We start from the raw sequence: 21,130 nt of genomic DNA, 5'->3' as shown, positions 1-21,130 counted from the left end.
GGCACTCCCTAACCGGCGGCACCCTAAGGAGGGCCTCTCTATGGGAGCGCACAGGACGCTGGGAAGTTGATGCTGGCAGCAGGTGCTCCCTAAGGTAATCCGGACCCATGCCTGCAAAGGCAGAACTCCTGGGTTAGGACTCTGGAGCACAAGACTTCTAAGAGGAGGCCATTTTTATTTATTTGTTTTGTATTGTTTTATTTTGTTTTATTTTATTTATTGTATTTATTATTTTATTTTATTATTATTTTTTATTTTGCTTTTCATTTTTTTATTTTATTTTAATTTTATATTTTACTTTGTTTTATTTTATTTTATTTTTGTATTATTTTGTTTTATTATTTTTTATTTTATTTTTTATTTTTATTATTTTTTATTTTGTTTTTTATTTTGCTTTATCTTACTTTGTTTTCATTTCATATTTTACTTTGTTTTGTTTTATTTTAATTTATTTTTTTTTTCAACATGTGAGTGTAATGGAGCCTGTCCATTGTGGTTGTTGTGACAGTTGTAAAGTGGGTGGCCATGTGACTACACTCATTCTGACAACCTTTCTTGTGGCATTTGTTATGTAAACGTGACAGTCATAAAGTGAACACAGTAGTCATAAAGTGAACCCATTGGTCACTGCGGGCCATTTTTTTGCCAAAACCCCCCACAAACAAACTCAGAATTTAATGCCTGTTTTCAGCAAAAACATCATAAAAAGCACTCATATGACACTGCGAATAGCCAAAAGTGTGGGCTGGTGGCCAAGAGCTTGACTTAAATCAAGGACTTTTATTATTATTATTTATTTTATTACTTATTATTTTATTTTTTTATTGTGATCCTGAGCAGTTTACAATAATTAAAGCATAGAACCCCACCCTCCTCACCTGACATTGAGCCGTGATGGTACAGTGGTTAGAATGCAGAATTGCAGGCTAACTCTGCCCACAGTCTAAAGTTCGATCCTGACCGGCTCAAGTTGACTCAGCCTTCCATCCTTCCGAGGTTGGCAAAATGAGGACCCAGATTGTTGGTGGCAATTAAGCTGACTCCGTAAACTGCTTAGAGAGGGCTGTAAAGCACCGTGAAGCGGTATATAAGTCTAAATGCTATTGGTAGTGCTGTCTAAGGACAAACAACAACCGCACTTGCAGGCAAAAACACACCCGGTTTTGTCCAGCTCATCTATCCCTGTGATCCAAAGGCCTGGGGAAACAGCTTGGACTTCAGTGCCTTGCAATTTCTGGGGGAAGATGCTGAGAAAGTGGTCTCTTCTGGGCAAAAGCATCACTTTAGCTTAATTTCCTGCATGGTGGCAACTTAACCTGGAGGATGATCTCCTGTGGATTGACAAGCAACCCATTTCTCTCTCTCTCTCTCTCTTTCTCTCTCTCTCTCTCTTTGACTCTTGCAGCCCAGAAGTGGATGTACGGCGGGTTGGATGCCAACGTCTTCTTGCAATACATGGCTTGGATTACCTACCCCATAGTGCTCATCACTTTCTCTGCTGGCTTTACTCAGATCTTAGCCCCGCAGGCGGTGGGTGAGTGCTGATCTGGCCCTTTCTTTTCTGATCCCTGCTGGACTGCCTGGGGAGAAGGAAAGTCCAGTTCCATCAGAGACCCAAACTCAGGGAAGTCTCCTAAAAGGTGGTCGTTTCTGCCCAACAGATCCACCTTCCCCTGCAAAAACCTTAAAGGTTTTCTCTGTATTTGAGTGATTCCTCTTTTCCCCCAGAGGGGAACGAAACCGCCCTGGATCCTAAGAAGCAGATCCACAGCCCATGTTTGCAGACGATTTACACAGCTGGAAGCCTTCTGGCTGGGGAACTCTGGGAGATGAAGTCCATATATCTTAAAGTGGCTAAGTTAGATAGTTGAATGGGTTGTGTGGGCATTGACCCTGAATGAGAAGAGGTTTTTTTCCAGGAAGTCTCTTTCTGGCTTTTCCTGGTTCTTCCTTTCTGCCTCATCCATCTCTCTCTCTCTCCCTCTGCTCTGCTCTGCTCTGCTCTGCTCTGCTCTGCTCTCCTCTCCTCTCCTCTCCTCTCCTCTCCTCTCCTCTCCTCTGGTCTCCTCTCCTCTCCTCTGCTTTGCTCTGCTCTCCTCTGCTCTGCTCTGCTCTGCTCTCCTCTCCTCTGCTCTCCACTCCTCTCCTCTGCTCTGCTCTGCTCTCCTCTGCTCTGCTCTGCTCTCCTCTGCTCTGCTCTGCTCTCCTCTGCTCTGCTCTCCTCTCTTCTCCTCTCCTCTCCTCTGCTCTGCTCTGCTCTCCTCTCCTCTGCTTTGCTCTGCTCTGCTCTGCTCTCCTCTCCTCTCCTCTCCTCTCCTCTCCTCTCTTCTCCTCTCCTCTCCTCTCCTCTCCTCTGCTCTGCTCTGCTCTGCTCTCCTCTCCTCTCCTCTCCTCTCCTCTGCTCTCTTCTCCTCTCCTCTCCCCTTCCCTTCCTTTCCCTCCTCCATTCCTCTCCCCTCCCCTCTCCTCTCTTTTTCTCTTTCTTTTTCTTTTCCTTTTTCTTTTCCTTTTCCTTTTCCTTTTTCTTTCTCTACAGGCTCTGGCATCCCAGAAATGAAAACTATCCTGCGTGGTGTGGTGCTGAAGGAATACCTTACCCTCAAGACCTTTGTGGCCAAAGTCATCGGACTGACCTGTGCGTTAGGCAGCGGGATGCCTTTGGGGAAAGAGGTGAGGGGGGATCTGGGGTCCGTGGGCTACCAAGATGGAGAAATATCTAGAAACCAAGTTCTGGCTGGAATAGTGAAAAAAAAACACCACACAACTGTCTTTGGTTTCCAGGAGGGTAGTTTGAGAGAAGATGTGATACAGGCAATCCTTGTCTTATGACCAATCAGTTAACAACTATTTGAAGTCTCAGTGGATCCCCCCACCCCGAAGGCTACTCATGTCCTGGTTCCCAAGTTCTGATACCCCCTCCCCTGTGCGGTGTCACGTGACTGTATTTTGGGGGCAATTAAGCTGACTTTGTAATAATGCCGCTTGGGGTGTGTGTGAAAGCCCTAATAAGCAGGCATATACATAGAATGAAGGCTACTGCTAAGCTTGTAAGCCGCCCTGAGTCTTCGGAGAAGGGCGGGATATAAATGGAATTAAAATTTAAAAAATGGCATTTACGGCTGTTTGCAGCCCTTTGCGGTCCTGTGATCATGACTGATGATGCTTTTGACAGAAACCTGCTTTTACTTCCAGTTTCTTGCAAAAAGTGGCCCAGAGTGTACAATGGCTTCATTCAATAATTGCCACATCCAGGTTTAGTCATGTGATGACCTGCTGTACAACTATCACAGCAATAGCCATAGCACTTAGACTTATGTACCGCTTCCCAGTGCTTTACAGCCCTCTCTAAGTGATCTACAGAGTCAGCATATTTGCCCCCAACAATCTGGGTCTTCGTTTTACCGACCTTGGAAAGATGGAAGGCTGAGTCAACAGTATACATCTGCCCTGTTCACCGCCCTGAGTCCTTCGGGAGAAGAGCGGTATATAAATAAAATTAACATTAACATTAACCTTGAGCCGGTCAGGATCGAACAGTTGTCAGTTGGCAGAATTAGCCTGCAATACTGCATTCTAACCACTGCGCCACCACACCCATCATGACTTATGACCGTAATTGTGGGACTCAGTTATGATCATAACTTGAAAACAATCTGTACCTGTCTTCAGCTTTCTGAAACTTGAGACTTCTCCTCACTTGCTCCAGAGGGAAGGAATTCGAGCTGAAAGGATGAAACTTCAAAGATGTAGACAAAAATTAGAAATTGAGAAGAATGTCTTGACAGGAAGAGCTGCCAGTCAGTGGAATCGGCTCTTCTTGAAGTGGCTTCTGCCCGTCACTGGAGGTTTTCAGAGACAGAAAAGCCATCTATCAGGGATGGTGTGCAGGTAGTCCTTGACTTACAACCATTCGTTTAGTGACTGTTCAGAGTTGCAACGCCACTGGGGAAAAAAATGACTTCTGACCGTCTTTCGCACTTGTGACCGTCTCACATTTACAATGGTTGCAGTGTTCTGGGATCATGTGATCCCCTTTTGAGACCATCTGACAAGCAAGGTCAATGGGGGAGCCAGATTCACTTAACAACCATGTTACTCACTGAACAGCTGCAGTGACTCACTTAACAACTGTGGCGAGAAAGGTCCTAAAATGAGGCAAATCTCACTTAAGAGCTGTTCTTGCTTAGCAATGGAAATTTGGGGTTCGGTTGTGGTCATAAGTCAAGGACTACCTTGCAGAAGATTGGACATGATGACCCCAGGGGTCCCTTCCAACTCTATGATCCTGTGATTCTTCTTCCCAAGGCTGGTTAATCCAGCTGCCTCATCAGCCTCCATAACTGGGCACATAGATCATTGATTGGGATGGGCAGTTATAGAAACTGAATAAATACATATACACAGTGCTTTTTTTGTAAAAGAAAAAGGTGCCAGAACTCACACATGTCATACAACCCACCTTGCCTACCATACAAGGTTCCATCCAAAAAAGGTGCTGGAACTCCGTTCTGAGCGTTCTATGACAAAAAAAGCCCTGCATACAAATAATGATAATAATAATAATTGTATTTATATACCGCCCTTCTCCCGGAGGACTCAGGGCGGTGAACAGGGCAACCATATAAAAATACAAAAAATACAAAAGTTAAAAAAGAATTAAACATATGCCCAAGCTAAAAAACAGTAAATACATATATTAAAATGACAATAAAAACCCAACCCATACCCCATCAGGCCAAGCCGGCTTGTTCAAATAAATGCGTCTTCAGATCGCGCCGGAAGGAGCGAAGGTCGGGCACCATCCGGAGCTCCACCGGCAACCGATTCCACAAATCCGGGGCGCCTACAGAGAAGGACCTCCCCCTTGAGAGTGTTTGGGCCCTAGCAGCAATCTCCTGATCTTGCCAACCTCTTCTTCCTCCCTTTTCTGTGTGCAGGGACCCTTTGTCCACATAGCCAGCATGTGTGCAGCCCTCCTCAGCAAGTTTCTTTCGGTCTTTGGAGGCATTTACGAGGTGAGTATCTACCTCTGAGGCTGCCAGGTAAGAATGTGGGCTCTGAGAATGGAAGAACGAGATGACTGGAAAACCCCAAACTGTTGGTTAATCAGAGAACCTTGGTGCAATCTGAGCTTGGTTGTTTTCTTGCAGACGTCTCATTACCAAGCTAGGTAACGTCACCAGTGCATTCTGGCCTGCCACTCGCACGACGCACTTCTGAATAGGTCACGGCCCGACAGTGGGCCACAGCTCAGGGTTGGGGACCCCTGCCCTATCCTCAGTCCTAGGATTTATAATTTGGGGATAATAACCCCGAAATTATAGAAATCAGTCAAACAAACAAAAAGCTAAATCCAGTCCCACTTTCTGGTGATAGCCGCAAAATCCTACAGGTACTCTTGAACTCCTTGGGAAAATGCTGTTGTGGACTTGTTGCTGTTGCATTATTCCTGTTACCCTATTACAGGGGTCTTCACACTTGGCCCTTTTATGACTCGTGGACTTCAACTCCCAGAATTCCTGAGCCAGCCATGCTGAGGGAAAAAGGAGAGGTTTCCAAGCTGAGCCATGGTGGCTCAGGAATTCTGGGAGTTGAAGTCCACGAGTCATCAAAGAGCCAAGGTTGCCTACCCCTGCCCTATTATGATTAGACTCATGACTTCATTCTCGAAATCTTTTGCCCACCAGCTAGCATTACATCGTGCCCCAAAGCCGGGGTATCTGAGAACAATGGGGACTGTAGTCCAAGATATTTAGGAGGTCTGTTTTTAGAACTTAATGGATAAAAATATATGTTGAAAGCTGAGAAAGGCCAGGAGAGGCAAGACGTAAGAGCTGATGGAGGATTCCTAATGAGGGATGGCTTATTTGGGGTCTGCATATCAACTTAACCCTCCGTGACATTGACAGAAAAAAGTGAGCACCATGGGAAAACAGCCTTTTTTGTGGTGTTAATTAATTTGTTTGGTTGGTTATCAAATTTAAAAACTGCCCATTTCCCTTACAGATGCTTTTTCTTTCACTGAAGTCACTTTTATGATTTAAATCTCAACGGCTGTTCTCTTGGCACATAGCAGTCTTTCTCTCTCTCTCTCTTGCAGAATGAATCCCGCAATATTGAGATGTTGGCGGCTGCTTGCGCGGTGGGCGTTGGGTGCTGCTTCGCTGCTCCCATTGGCGGTAAGGCTTCCTTCCGGAACTTTCCGCGACTCGTCCCCATCTCTGCTCAAAAACTCTCCTTTCCTGCCTCCTCTGTCCCAGAATGGGCTTTTCTGTGAATTTTGCCAGTAAGGCTGAACCCACTATATGAATCGGGATGTTAATTTCCATTCCTGATGATTTCCCCAAACAGGTTAGGAAACTGACAGAAAGTCGAGCTGTTTCCAGTTTGCAAAATCAGAATCTGGAGAAATGGTCATTATATGACCATGGATGTTTTGCTCGGAGGGGGCGGTGGGGGGGGAAGGGAGTTTCTCTGGATTGTTCAGACAACAGAATTGGATTTTCCCCTGGAGAAGTATTCAATCCAAGGTCTGGGACATTATCCGTTCCAACCATTTCTTCTAGAAATATCTTCTCTAAAAAGCCCGAAATGGCCAAAGTTGGTAGAACTGTGAAGTCAAGGAAGACATAAGGATATCATCCCGTTTCCCTCAATCTGTCCTTTAAGTCAGGGGTCTTCAAACTTGGCCCTTTTATGACTTGTGGACTTCAACTCCCAGAATTCCTTAGCCAGCGTGCCTGGCTGAGGAATTCTGGGAGTTGAAGTCCACAAGTCATAAAAGGGCCAAGTTTGAAGACCCCTGCCCTAAGTGACTATGAGGGAGAAAGGATCTGAGGAAAAAAAGAAATCATAGAGATGGTATTCCTAGAACAACTTGTATACAAGTAGTCCTTTGACTTAACAGTCATTTGTTTAGTGACTGTTCAAAGTTGAAAGAGCAATGAAAAGAGTGACCTACGACCAGTTTTCACACTTAACGACCGTTGCAGTGTTTCCTGTGGTCACGTGATCAAAATTAAGGGGCTTGGCAACTGGCATGTATTTATCACAGTTGCATTGTCCCGGCATCATGTGATCACCATTTGTGGCCTTCTCAAGTGACTTCCCACACGCCAAGCCAATGGCGTAAGCCAGATTCGCTTAACAACTGCACGATTCACTTAATAACTGCAGTGATATCAGTAATATCTGTAATAACTGGTTCTCTTAACAACTGTGGCAAGAAAGGTCTTGAAATGAAGCACATCTCACTTAGCAACTGCCTTGCTCAGCAATGGAAATTTTGAGCTCAGTTGTGGTCATAGGTCGAGGACTACCTGTTATTTTGGGGATGGATGAAAAAATAAAATATCCCAGATCTGGCTAGTTTTCTGAGCTACACTACTGCCCTTTTATAGTTGGCTATAAATGAATCAAGGGACGCGGTGGCCCAGTGGGTTAGGATGCTGAGCCTGTCGATCAGAAGGTTGACAGTTTGGCGGGTCGAATCCCGAGTGCTGCGTAGCAGAGTGAGCGCCTGTTACTTGTCCCAGCTTCTGCCAACCTAGCAGTTCGAAAGCACGTAAAAAATGCAAGTAGAAAAAGAGGGACCACTACGGTGGGAAGGTAACAGCGTTCCGTGCGCCTTTGGCGTCTAGTCATGCCGGCCACATGACCACGGAGACGTCCTCAGACAAGCGCTGGCTCTTCGGCTTTGAAACGGAGATGAGCACCGGCCCCTAGAGTCGGAAACGACTAGCACGCATGTGCAGGGAAACCTTTACCTTTACCTTTTATAAATAAATCACCATTCCTTTCTTCCCAAAACTTTATAGCGCATCAAGTGTCTTTTCGAGGAGTCTGTTGCGTAGCTGTGGGTAGGACGGGCCCAAGGCAGGATGGAGTTTCTAACTTTTTCACACTAAGGACACACTTCGTTTTGAAGTGTCAGAGAAGGGGGTGTAGCCCAGAATTATAGCAGCTGGGGCCAGCACAAAAATGACATGGATTTTTCATTTCGTTGACATGTACATTTAATCAAAATCAAGCAGGAGCTTCTTCAGCGTTTCTCAACCTCGACAACTTTAAGACAGAGGGACTTCAACTCCCAGAATTCGCCAGCCAACATGGCTGGCTAGAGAATTCTGGGAGCTGGAGTTCACCCATTTTAAGGTTGCTGAGGTTGAGGACTTGGCCCTTTTATGACTTGTGAACTTCAGCTCCCAGAATTCCTCAGCCAGCGTGCCTGGCTGAGGAATTCTGGGAGTTGAAGTCCACAAGTCATAAAAGGGCCAAGTTTGAAGACCCTGCACTAGGCAATATGATTCCATTACATATTTGTAATTGCATAATTTGGTGGGAATCATATTCAGAGCCAACATTTCTAGCCTATCTGCGAGGGAAGCCACTTTTAAGCTCTCCGGGAATCCAAGACTCTGCTCCTCTTTTAGAAGGCAACTTTTGCTGATGTAAATTTCCAAAATCCTGTGTGCTGGCTCACGCCTAGATTCCCAGAAACTGACTAGAAGTGCTACAGAGGGAAGGGTGTTCTGCCTGTGTTCAGAAGCAGCCTCTCCTTAACTCAACCCGGGTTGACTGGCATTTGGAAGAGCTGCCAAACTGGGCTGAAATGAATCTTTTGGCACAGTTGTGAGAAAAGCGCAACGTGGCAGGTCCCAGCTGGGAGGATGCCGCCCTTGATTTGATCAAGAAGGCTCCTGGATCCCCTTAGGCAGCCGAGGCAGATCCAGGGTGGTGCATAAGCCCGTGGAGATCCCACCTCCACCTTCTGCCAAAATCTTGCAGGTCTGTCTTTCTTCTTGTGCTGATCCAGGCACCTTGTCATGGTTCCGATTGATGAGACAGTTCAAACAAAATTCACCACCTGGCTTCTTGAGGGTTTTACACCAGTAAGCCTTCCCACTCTCCAAAACCTGGGTGTGAACAGTGAAGTGGGTGGCCAAGTTACTTCAAGCCAGGTGGGTCTTGAGCAATGACTCCATTAATTGCTCCCATGGGGAGTAAAGAAACACACCATGGATAAGCTTCTGTGAAGCAAGATTCATTCCAGTGGTTATTATCACCCTTGAAGGTCTATGGAGATTCTCAATCATCCAGGTCATGGTTGTCCCAAAGGTGCCTTTCCACGAAGCAACTGGACTTTCTTTTTTCTCTTTGAAGACATTTTGCTTCTCATCCAAGCTTTTTCAGCTCTGACTAGATGGTGGGGAATAGAAGGATTTATATTCCTGGCAGACAGCTGGTCATTTATTTACTTATTTATTTATTATTGGGACTTATATGCCGCCCTATCTCCCGAAGGACTCAGGGCGGCTAACAACAATAACATACAATAATACAGAAGTTAAAATTAAAAATTAAATTAATGGTCCCTGTAGAATAAATTAAAATTAAAATTAAAATAAATTAAAAATTAAGAGTTAAAAATTAAAAACATAATTAAAATCCCTGTCAGTCCAGGTCAGCCAGGTGGAATAGGAGTGTTTTGAGGCCGCAGCGAAAGGACCGGAGATCTTGGGCCATCCGAAGCTCAGGGGGGAGCTGGTTCCACAGGGCTGGCGCTCCCACAGAGAAGGCCCTCCCCCTGGGGGTCGCCAGCCGACATTGTCTAGCTGACGGTACCCTGAGGAGGCCTTCTCTGTGTGAGCGTACTGGGTGATGGGAAGTTGTTCCCGGCAGCAGATGGTCCTGCAAGTATCCCGGGCCTAAGCCATGTAGGGCTTTAAAGGTAAGAACCAGCACCTTAAATCTCACCCGGAGGGCAACCGGTAACCAATGCAGCTCACGCAGGAGGGGTGTAATATGGGAGTATCGGGGTGCTCCCATCACTACCCGCGCGGCCGCACTCTGAACCAGCTGAAGCCTCCGGGTGCCTTTCTTTTAGAGCAGGGGTCTTCAAACTTGGCCCTTTTATGACGTGTGGACTTCAACTCCCAGAATTCCTCAGCCAGCATGGCTCAGCTTGGAAACCTCTCCCTTTCCCCTCTGGCTCAGGAATTCTGGGAGTTGAAGTCCATGAGTCATAAAAGAGCCGAGGTTGCCTACCCCTGAGCTAGGGAGATATTTGTGACAGGGCCTCTCGTGCTGTTCTCCCACAAGACTCGAGAAAGATCAACAGGAAATGAAATCTCTGACTGAGCCATAGAAGAATATGCAGGTCTTCTTTCTGCCAAGGATCCAGCCTGGAGCCAGAGGCAGATCAGAAAGGGATTGTGAATAGTTTGTGTGTTGTTCTTTCCAAAGAGACAGGGACAGAGGATAAAAGAAAGAACTGAGAGAAGTGAACAGAAAGAACTGGTCAAAGATGGAGCCTGGACCACCTGCACAATTGTCTATATGAGGGGTCTCCAAATTTGGCAGCTTTAAGACTTGTGGACTTCAACTCCCAGAATTCCTCAATCAGCCATGTTTTTATCCAGGTCATTATCTTAAACTGGCCCAAGTCATTACCTTAAACGAGGGGTCTTCAGACTTAGCCCTTTTATGACTTGTGGCATGCTGGCTGAGGAATTCTGGGAGTTGAAGTCCACACATCATAAAAGGGCCAAGTTTGAAGACCCCTGTTTTAGAGAGTCGTTGAGGCCACCTGGAGGTTTATCTGGGTCTTCAGGGTCACCCGAGTGGTTCAAATGGGTGGGGAGCCTTCTTGGAACTGCTGAAGGGACCGTGTTGTAGACTGGAGATAGATGATGTCGTATCCCTCCCCCTCTGTTGAGGGAGGGCTGTTCAATTTTGACATGGAATAGATGGCCTCTTTGACCCTTTTTTCAAACCAGCGGCCCTCTCTGTCCAAAAGGTGGACTTTGCTGTCCTCGAAAGAGCAGCCTTTGTCTTCTAAATGCAGATGCGCTGCTGAATCTTGTCCTGACGGGAATAATAATAATAATAATAATAATAATAATAATAATAATAATAATAATAATTTGGAAGGGACCTTGGAGGTCATCTAGTCCAACCCCCTGCTAAGGCAGGAAACCCTATACCATTTCAGACAAATGGCTGTCCAGTCTCTTCTTAAAAACTTCCAGTGTTGGAGCATTCACCGCTTCTGGAGGCAGGTTGTTCCACTGGTTTATTGTTCTAACTGTCAGGAAGTTTCTCCTTAGTTCTAGATTGCTTCTCTCCTTGACTAGTTTCCATCCATTGCTTCTTGTCCTGCCTTCAGGTGCTTTGGAGAAGAGCTTGGTTCCCTCTTCTTTGGGGCAGCCCCTGAGATATTGGAACAGTGCTATCATGTCGCCCCTCACCCTTCTCTTGGTTAAACTACACATACCCAATTCCAGCAACCGTTCCCTATATGTTTTAGCCTCCAGTCCCCCAATCATTGTTGCTCTTCTCTGTACCGTTTCTAGAGTCTCAACATCTTTTTTACATCGTGGTGACCAAAACTGGATGCGGTATTCCAGGTGTGGCCTTACCAAAGCATTGTAAAGTGGTATTAGTACTTCACATGATCTTGATTCTATCCCTCTGTTGTTCTCCTACGTTGTGCCATCCCTTTATGAAGTGGTTGCTTGGTTTCCATTCAGACCAGCAGTCCTCTCTGTCCAGGCAGAGAGCGAAAAGGAGGCAAATGACCAGCTGTCTGCAAGGAGTATAAATCCTTCCAATTCCCACCATCCAGTCAGAGCTGAAGAAGCTCCTTGGGTGAGAAACGAAAGGTCTTCAAAGAAAAAACAAGGAAGTCCAGTTGCTTCGTGAAAAAAACACTTTTGGGGTATCACCCTTGAGGTTTTCACCCAGGGCAAACAAACAACACATCACACAACACTTCTGCTTCTTCTCCACGCTCGTGCTTTTGCAGGTAGTCCTCGCCTTACAACTGTTCATTTAGCGGCCATTTGTTTAGTTACAACGGCACTGAAGAGGGTAACTTATGACCGTTTTTCACACTGACGAAAAAAAGTGACTTATGACCATTTTTCATACTTGTGACCGTTGTAGCATCTCCCCATGGTCACATGATCAGAATTCAGACCCTGGGCAACTTAACTCACACTTAAGATGGTTGCAACGTCCCGGGGCCATGTAATCGATCCCCTTTTGTGACTTTCTGACAAGCAAAGTCCGTGGGGAAGCCAGGTTCGCTTAACTCTTGGGTTAGTAATTTAACAACCGCAGTGATTTGCTTAACAGCGGCGGCAAGAAAGGTCATAAAATGGGGTGAAACTCGCTTAACCACCGTGTCACTGAGCAAAGGAAATGTTGGGCTCAATTGTGGACGTAAGTCAGGACCATCTCTATTTTCACGCTGTCCCTTCATTCACTCTCTCTGTTTTGGGGGTGACTTTTAGCCAAATGTGTGAATGCAGGACAAGGACACAAACCCCAGTGCTCCCAAATGGAGAAGGGTGAGGTGAAAGCCTTGTTATTCTGACTCTGACTGTTGTTTAATGATGTATCCCCTTGCTGAGACCTCTGTGCCTGGCCTGTATAGGTGGATACTATCACTGTTAACAGCCTTTGCCAGATAGCAGAACTCATGAAATTACCTTTTGATCATCCAGAAGGACCTTTATTTGCATGCAGAGAAGATTACAGCAAACGAGATGTAGTAGATGATGAATGGACAGTATTTCAAGGTCAAAAGACAGTAATGTTCCTACCATGAGAGGAGACCGCACGTAGAGGAGAACGCATGTAGAGGAGACCACATGTGAATGGAGGAAGTGATAGAGCAGAGTTTAAGGAGAAGGAGGAAGTACGTCACAAATGGGAGCGGTTGGCTTAACAAATTAGCATAAATGTTGTAGTTTTCCCAAACAACTTCATGGTGGCAGCACAACATGCACTGCACAATACTCTATGGCTGGTGTAACAGCACACTCCCCATCTGGTCTTGTAAATACTACTATATAATCCTACAACGGTAGTTGTGCAAATACAAATAAATGTTTGTGATTTGCTTGTTGTCTTGAAGACCTGAAAGACATAAAAGGGGGACCATGCATATATTGCAACAATAACAAATGCAATTTCAGGCCTCAAAGTCAAGATTAAAGTTCAAGTCACTTTTGTTCTTGAAGTCAGGATCCAACAAGGAAAGGCAATGGATTCAGTCTCCAAGGGGCAAAAGCGAGACAAGTTCTGTGATGGGTCTGATGAAAGTCTTTATGGTGCCTTTCAGTTCTTTGAGCTTGTTGGTCCTTGGGCAGAACAAGGTCTCCAACTTGGAGATTGGGGTTCTGATGTTGCCATTTTCTGCGTCCTTGCAAAAGAGAGATACTCCATCTTCCATCGATTCCAGAAGCAGTGGGCGAGGTGTTGTACTCTCCTCCACTGATCATGGTATAGATTTCCTGCTTTAAAATCTCCAGGTGGAACAGGAACAGATCCGAGCTTCTGAGTGAGAAGAGTAGCTGGAGTAAGGATGGTTGGGGATTCTGGATCTGTAGACACTGGAACAAGAGGCCTTGAATTGGTTATAGCAGACACTGTGCTGCCTAAGTTATCATCACAGGTGATGGGGATCACATCAGATCCCTGGATGATGGCAAGAGGCTTCTCCTTTTCTTCATGGTGGTGAGGGTACTGTCTGAAGTGAGATGCTCTCCCATTCCTTAACACGTGAGTTGTGAAGGAGTTGATCTCTGATGGTGTGCGCGTTCTGTTTACGCATATGTCTCCCACTATTACCCAGCCTAGGTCAAGTCTTTGTGCATATGGGGCATCCTCAGGTCCATTGCAATGCTGGCGTACTTTATGAACTCTTGAGAATGTCTCTTCCCAGCAAGACTAAGATGTCAGCATCCATGTCCATTGGAGGGATCTCAGTAGCCAGGTGCCTTAAGTGGGGATGGTGATATGCAGCTTCTGGAGTGGGAATCTCTTCCCTGTTGTCTGGTATTTGGTCACACTCAACCAATGATGGCAATGGCATGCCCTTCTTTGCTTTGATATGAGAGATCATGAACCCATTAGCTCAGGGGTGTCAAACTCAATTTCATTGAGGGCCGCATCAGCATTGCGGTTGCCCTCAGGGGGCCGGGTGGGTGTGGCCAGGGTGGGCGTGGCCTACTGGGTGGGCGTGGCTAGAGTGCGTGTGGCCTACTGGGTGGGCGTGGCCAGCTCTACTTCATTGGCATCAAGGGTGCCTATGGGGGCCTGGGCAGGAGTGGGACAGATCTGGGGGTCTCTGGCAGGAGGAGGGTCTCTGGGCCAGGGCCAAGGCAGTAGGGGCCGTTCCCTCACTGTTTCCAGGATGGCTTCGTGGGCCACATGAAACCACTTCGCGGGCCGGATCCGGCCCCCGGGCCTTGTGTTTGACATGTCTGCATTAGCTCTTCTGCCAGAGGTCTCGACACGACCAGAACAGGTGTTGAACGTATATAATAATAATAATAATAATTTAATTTTTATAACACCCTTCTCCCGAAGGACTCAGGGCGGTGTACAGGGCAGTACAATAAATGCTGTTGCATGTCCCTGTATGCCAAAGATATCAAAGAATTTGGGTTTGACCAGGGATCTGTTGCTCTGCTCATCTCTTATGGCATACATCCTGGTAGCTTTTTCAGGCTGACCCTCCGGGATATATCTTGACTAGACATATCTTGGCGCAGCATTTGTGACTGAAACCTTTCCCACACCTTTCAGTACATGAAGATGAGACATTTGTTGTGGCTGGAGCATGACTTTGTTGCTCCCCGCCATGATTTGAAGCAGGCTTGGATGCAGGGGGGTTGCTGTGGATTGCCCGGAAGTGGAGCAGGATACATAGCTGTAACGTGCTTGTCGGGCTACTGCATTCTGTGCACTTGACAAAAGGCTTTACAAGTCTTTAACAAAACGGCCATAAGAAGCACAGCACCTGTAGCACATTCCAAGTTTTTGGAGAACCTCTTTCCGCTCTTGTATAGTCCTTGCTCTAAGCCAGGGGTGTCAAACTCAATTTCATTGAGGGCCGCATCAGCATTGCGGTTGCCCTCAAGGAGCTGGGTGGGTGTGGCCGGGGTGGGTGTGGCCTACTGGGTGGGCATGGCTAGAGTGCGTATGGCCTACTGGGTGGGCGTGGCCAGCTCTACATCGTTCGCATGAAGGGTGCCTATGGGGGCCTGGGCAGGAGTGGGACAGATCTGAGGGTCTCTGGCAGAAGGAGGGTCTCTAGGCCAGGGCCAAGGCAGTGGGGGCCGTTCCCTCACTGTTTCCAGGATGGCTTCGCAGGCCACATGAAACCACTTTGCGGGCCGGATCCAGCCCCCGGGCCTTGTGTTTGACATGTCTGCTCTAAGCTCACGACATTTCCTAAGAGGGTGAGGTTTTTTGTGCATAGGGCACCGACGATTAGGATCTTCATCTCCATCACCTGAACCACTCCATTGAGCAGGAGATGGTACAGGAGGTGAGGGTGAAGAAAGCAGCAGCAGCCGCTGCCAATGCAACAGAAAGAATATAGTAACGGGCATGATGCCGGGCATGATGCCGCTTGGGGGTGTGTGTGTGAAAGCCCTAATAAGCAGGCATATACATAGAATGAAGGCTACTGCTAAGCTTGTAAGCCGCCCTGAGTCTTCGGAGAAGGGCGGGATATAAATGGAATTAAAATAAATAAATAAAATAAATGATGGTCCAGATTGTAGAATTATTCCTGGCTTTGTGGGTAGCAGGGCAGGCAGCCAGTGAGCCCCGGCTTAAAGGCAGTGGCAAGCAAGTAGAACACCGTCTACGGCCATACTACCCTGAACGCGCCCGATCCCGTCTGATCTCAGAAGCTAAGCAGGGTCAGGCCTGGTTAGTACTTGGATGGGAGACCGCCTGGGAATACCGGGTGCTGTAGGCTTTCTTTTCTTTTCTTTTCTTTTTGCACCCCTTGATTTTTCTCCTCCCTTACCCCACCCCACCCCACCCTTGTCCAGCCTGTGCTCAACTTTTGCTGCAAATTGCAGCGCTTGCAGATCAAGCAGCGCTCCGAGCCGGCTGGATGAGATCGGCTGGCCGGATTTTTGCATTCGCTTGCCTAGCATGGCATCCCGCACTGAGAAGCAGCCTGTGACAGCGGCTCAGTTAGGTAAAGAAAAGCGTAGCAGGAAGAGGAATGAAAGCCGGCAGGGGATAATGGTCCCCGTTGTAGTTCTGCAAATGGCTGTGCTGGAGCTGGAGGAAGCGGCTACCGAGTTTCTGCTTAAAGGCAGCGGCAACCAGACAGAGCACTCACTGTCTACGGCCATACTACCCTGTAATTAATACAGGGGTCCTCAAACCTTGGCAACTTTAAGACTTGTGGACTTCAACTCCCAGAATTCCTCAGCCAGCTTTGCTGGCTGAGGAATTCTGGGAGTTGAAGTCCACAAGTCTTACAGGTTGCCAAGGGTGAGGACCCGTGCTGTAATAGCTCAGTGAGTTGAAGAAAAACGTTAGCAGCAGCAGCCGCAGCAAGGAAAGGAGTGGTGGTCTGACGGCAGGGGATGATAGTCTAGATTGTAGTCCCTCTCTTGATTAACTTGTGGGGTTCAGCACGTGGGTGCCCAGCAGCGCTGCCTTAAACCAGCAGCCAACAGCTTGTAAACTGTCTACGGCCATACTACCCTGAACGCGCCCGATCCCGTCTGATCTCGGAAGCTAAGCAGGGTCAGGCCTGGTTAGTACTTGGATGGGAGACTGCCTGGGAATACCGGGTGCTGTAGGCTTTTTTTTCTTTCTTTTTTTTTTGTCCCCCCTAGCTCCAACTACTTGTAAACTTTTGCAGCAAATTGCGGCCTATGCAGGAAAGGCAGCGCTGCATCTCCCCTCTACAAGCCCGTTGGATCAGATGCCGAGTTAATCCCAAAGGTTGCTTTTTCCAAGAGGCAACTGGACTTCCTTTATTTTTCTCTTTGAAGACGTTTTGCTTCTCACCCAAGGAGCTTCTTCAGCTCTGCCTGGATGGTGGGGGATTGGAAGGATTTATACTCCTTGCAGACAGCTGGTCATTTTGCTTCCTTTTCGTGCTCTGCGTGGACAGAGAGGACCGCTGGTTTGAATGGAAACCAAGCAACCACTTCATAAACGGATGGCACAACGTAGGAGAACAAACCCGTCAGGACAAGAATAATAATAATAATAATAATAATAATAATAATAATAATAATAATAATAATAATAATAATAATAATAATAATAATAAGAAGAAGAAGAAGAAGAAGAAGAAGAAGAAGAAGAAGAAGAAGAAGAAGAAGAAGAAGAAGAAGAAGAAGAAGAAGAAGAAGGAAGAAGAAGTTGAAAGGGACCTTGGAGGTCATCTAGTCCAACCCCCTGCTCAGGCAGGAAACCTTGTACCATTTCAGACAAGTGGCTGGCCAGTCTCTTCTTAAAAACTTCCAGTGTTGGAGCATTCACCACTTCTGGAGGCAGGTTGTTCCACTGGTTAGTTGTTCTAACTGTCAGGAAGTTTCTCCTTAGTTCTAGGTTGCTTCTCTCCTTGACTAGTTTCCATCCGTTGCTTCTTGTCCTGCTTTCAGGTGCTCTGGAGAATAGCTTGACTCCCTCTTCTTTGGGGCAGCGCATCTGCATTTAGAAGACAAAGGCCGCTCTTTCGAGGACAACCAAGTCCACCTTTCGGACAGAGAGGGCGGCTGGTTTGAAAAAAGGGTCAAAGAGGCCATCTATTCCATGTCAAAATTGAACAGCCCTCCCTCAACAGAGGGGGAGGGATGCGACATCATCTATCTCCAGTCTACAACACGGTCCCTTCAGCAGTTCCAGGAAGGCTTCACACCCATTTGAACCACTCAGGTGACCCTGAGGACACAGATAAACCTCCAGGTAGCTTTCACAACTTGCTAAAAGAAGGCAAATGACCAGCTGTCTGCAAGACCAGCTGTCCGCAAGGAGTATAAATCTTTGCATTTTCCCCCACCATCCGGTCAGAGCTGAAGAAGCTTCTTGGATGAGAAGCGAAAAGTCTTCAAAGAGAAGAAGAAAAAGAAAAAAAAAGTCCAGTTGCCTCTTGCTCTTCAAAAAAGCACCTTTGGGACAACCGTGACCTGGATGGCTGAGCATGTCTGTAGTCTTATGCATTCCGCTCGGCATGGCAGCGTGTGACCCTGTAATTAATACAGGGGTCCTCAAACCTTGGCAACTTTAAGACTTGTGGACTTCAACTCCCAGAATTCCTCAGCCAGCTTTGCTGGCTGAGGAATTCTGGGAGTTGAAGTCCACAAGTCTTAAAGGTTGCCAAGGGTGAGGACCCGTACTGCAATAGCTCAGTGAGTTGAAGAAAAACGTTAGCAGCAGCAGCCGCAGCAAGGAAAGGAGTGGTGGTCTGACGGCAGGGGATGATAGTCTAGATTGTAGTCCCTCTTGATTAACTTGTGGGGTTGAGCACGTGGGTGCCCACCAGCGCTGCCTTAAACCGGCAGCCAACAGCCTTTAAACTGTCTACGGCCATACTACCCTGAATGCGCCCGATCCCGTCTGATCTCGGAAGCTAAGCAGGGTCAGGCCTGGTTAGTACTTGGATGGGAGACCGCCTGGGAATACCGGGTGCTGTAGGCTTTTTCTTTTTTTTTTTTTTACACACACACACCCCGTTTTCCCCCTCCCTCCCCTTGTCCAGCCTGTCCTAAGCTTTTGCTACAATTTGCAGCCCCTGCAAGGGAACTGAGCGCTGCGTCTCCCATTGGAAAACCGCAGGATCCGATTTGGGGTCTTTTGCGGCCGGCCTGGCTCTGCAGAGCATCGTGAGGGTGAAGAAAGCAACAGCAGCAGTAGCCGCCAATGCAACAGAAAGAATATAGGAACGGGCCTGGGGCCGGGCATGACGGTCCGGGTTGTAGAATTACTCCTGGCTTTGTGGGTAGCAGGGCAGGCAGCCAGCGAGCCCCGGCTTAAAGGCATCGGCAAGCAAGCACAGCAGCGTCTACGGCCATACTACCCTGAACGCGCCCGATCCCGTCTGATCTCGGAAGCTAAGCAGGGTCAGGCCTGGTTAGTACTTGGATGGGAGACCGCCTGGGAATACCGGGTGCTGTAGGCTTTTTGTTTCTTTTTCTTCTTTTTTTTGCACATGTGTTTCAACCTCGCCCTGCAGGTCAGAATATGTTTTGTGGCTTCATTCTGCAGCTTCTGGTAGTGGATCTTCTCCCCCCCCTTCTATTAACTCAAAACATTTGTTAATTCTGTAACCAGGTTAACCTCCTTGTGTAATTGCACCCCGTGAACACCAAAGAAGAATTGTTTGGGAATTGGAAAATGCGCACGGGGCAGGGGGGGACATTCAGACTTTAAACCAACGTTTTCATCGTACTTGTAGCAGATAATAATAATAATAATAATAATAATAATAATAATAATAAGAAGAAGAAGAAGAAGAAGAAGAAGAAGAAGAAGAAGAAGAAGAAGAAGAAGAAGAAGTAGTAGTTGTTGTTGGAAGGGACCTTGGAGGTCATCTAGTCCAACCCCCTGCTCAGACAGGAAACCCTATACCATTTTAGGCAAATGGCTGTCCAGTCTCTTCTTAAAAACCTCCAGTGTTGGATGGAGCATTCACCACCTCTGGAGGCAGGTTGTTCCACTGGTTAGTTGTTCTAACTGTCAGGAAGTTTCTCCTTAGTTCTAGGTTGCTTCTCCCCTTGGTTAGTTTCCATCCGTTGCTTCTTGTCCTGCCTTTGGGCACTTTGCAGAATAGCTTGGCTCCCTCTTCTTTGTGGCATCCCCTGAGATATTGGAACATGGCTATCGTATCACCCCTCATTCTTCTCTTCGTTAAACTACACATACCCAATTCCAGCAACTGTTCCCTATGTGTTCTGTTTTTTGTTTTGTTTTTTTTAGAAATAATTTTAGCCAGGAAATAAAAAGGGCTGTTGGGAGACAAAGATTCAAAAAGTGCCTATAATAAATATAATGAGAAGAATAGGAGGGGGTAATCTCAAATTCCTAGGAATAGATAACTTTATGAAGCAAATGGCAACCCAGATAATGTGCACGCTTCCCAAAGCTTCTTCTACAGGTAGTCCTTGACTTGCAACCGTTCGTTTAGTGACCATTCCAAGTAATTAACGGCACCGAAAAAAGTGACTTATGACCGTTTTTCACAGTTACGACCATTTCAGCATCCCGTGCTTATGTGATCAAAGTCCGGATGCTTCGTTCATATTTATGATCGTTGCCGTGTCCCGGGGTCATGTGATCCCCTTTTGCAAACTTCTGACAAGCCAAGTCAATGGGGAAGCCAGATTCACTTAACGACCGTGTATTTAACTTGTCAACTGCAGTGATTCACTTTAACAACTGTAGTAAGAAAGGTTGCAAAACGGGGCAAAACTACTCATTTAAGACCTTCCTTCCTTTGCAAAGAGAAATTTCGGGCTGAATTAAGGGATTACAGGGTCATTAAAAAGGGTGTAATGTATATAAATAAATTGCTTTATTCATGTCAATTATATATCCCTGGGCAGTTGTATTCATTGATAATGGGGGGGAGGGGCACGGGGCACGGGAAGGCAGAGTGACTCCGTGGCTTTTGATTTCAGGCAGCATTCAAGGTTGCCAAGAAATTATTTCCTTGCCCCCATTAAATCCGGGAGAAAGTAACCTCTTGGTTAAAAGGGAATCTTCAAACGGGCCTCTTGTAGTTGGGATTGTCAAAATATTTAGATATGGAGATAGGATATTGTGTGGGATGGGAGGGAGAGTCAGTCGCCTTGCAACCCAGACGCCCCAACAGAATATTATATTTATACTTCATAATAGCCACTTTGTGCAAATGGTTTGCTGTAATTTAAGGGCAAATGGCATGGCAATTTTTTCCACTTTGCCTCCGGGCAACCTGGAGACTTCAAGCCCTTTGTTCAGTTTTGAGGCGGGTGGTACATTAATGACTATTTATCCAAATAAGCCACAAATTAATAGCACGTAACAGAGTAACAGAGTTGGAAGGGAACTTGCCGGTCCAACACCCTGCTGAAGCAGGACTCCCTATACACTAGGGCAGGGGTGGGGAACCTTGGCTCTTTGATGACTTGTGGACTTCAACTCCCAGAATTCCTGAGCCAGCCATGCTGAGGGGAAAGGGAGAGGTTTCCAAGCTGAGCCATGCTGGCTCAGGAATTCTGGGAGTTGAAGTCCGCAAGTCATGAAGGGGCCATAGTTCCCCCATGCTGGCTCAGGAATTCTGGGAGTTGAAGCCCACCAGTCATAAAAGAGCCAA

General features: G+C 46.8%; 1 protein-coding gene across 2 annotated transcripts in view; it reads left to right on the top strand.

Annotated features, from left to right (window-relative positions):
• Positions 1-21,130, top strand: part of CLCN2 (chloride voltage-gated channel 2) — a 141,523-nt gene that overhangs the window by 60,439 nt on the left and 59,954 nt on the right. For both annotated transcript variants that reach the window (XM_083363910.1, XM_083363909.1), the window contains exons 4-7: positions 1,406-1,534; positions 2,537-2,670; positions 4,938-5,015; positions 6,101-6,179. In XM_083363910.1, the coding sequence (XP_083220036.1) occupies positions 1,406-1,534; positions 2,537-2,670; positions 4,938-5,015; positions 6,101-6,179 (420 nt within the window). The remainder of the gene's footprint in view (positions 1-1,405; positions 1,535-2,536; positions 2,671-4,937; positions 5,016-6,100; positions 6,180-21,130) is intronic.

This window comes from Vipera ursinii, assembly GCF_947247035.1.
Source record: "Vipera ursinii genome assembly, chromosome: 5".
Classification (NCBI taxonomy): Eukaryota; Metazoa; Chordata; class Lepidosauria; order Squamata; family Viperidae; genus Vipera; species Vipera ursinii.
Note: the sequence above shows the minus strand (reverse complement) of the source record. Positions and strands in the feature narration are given on the sequence as shown.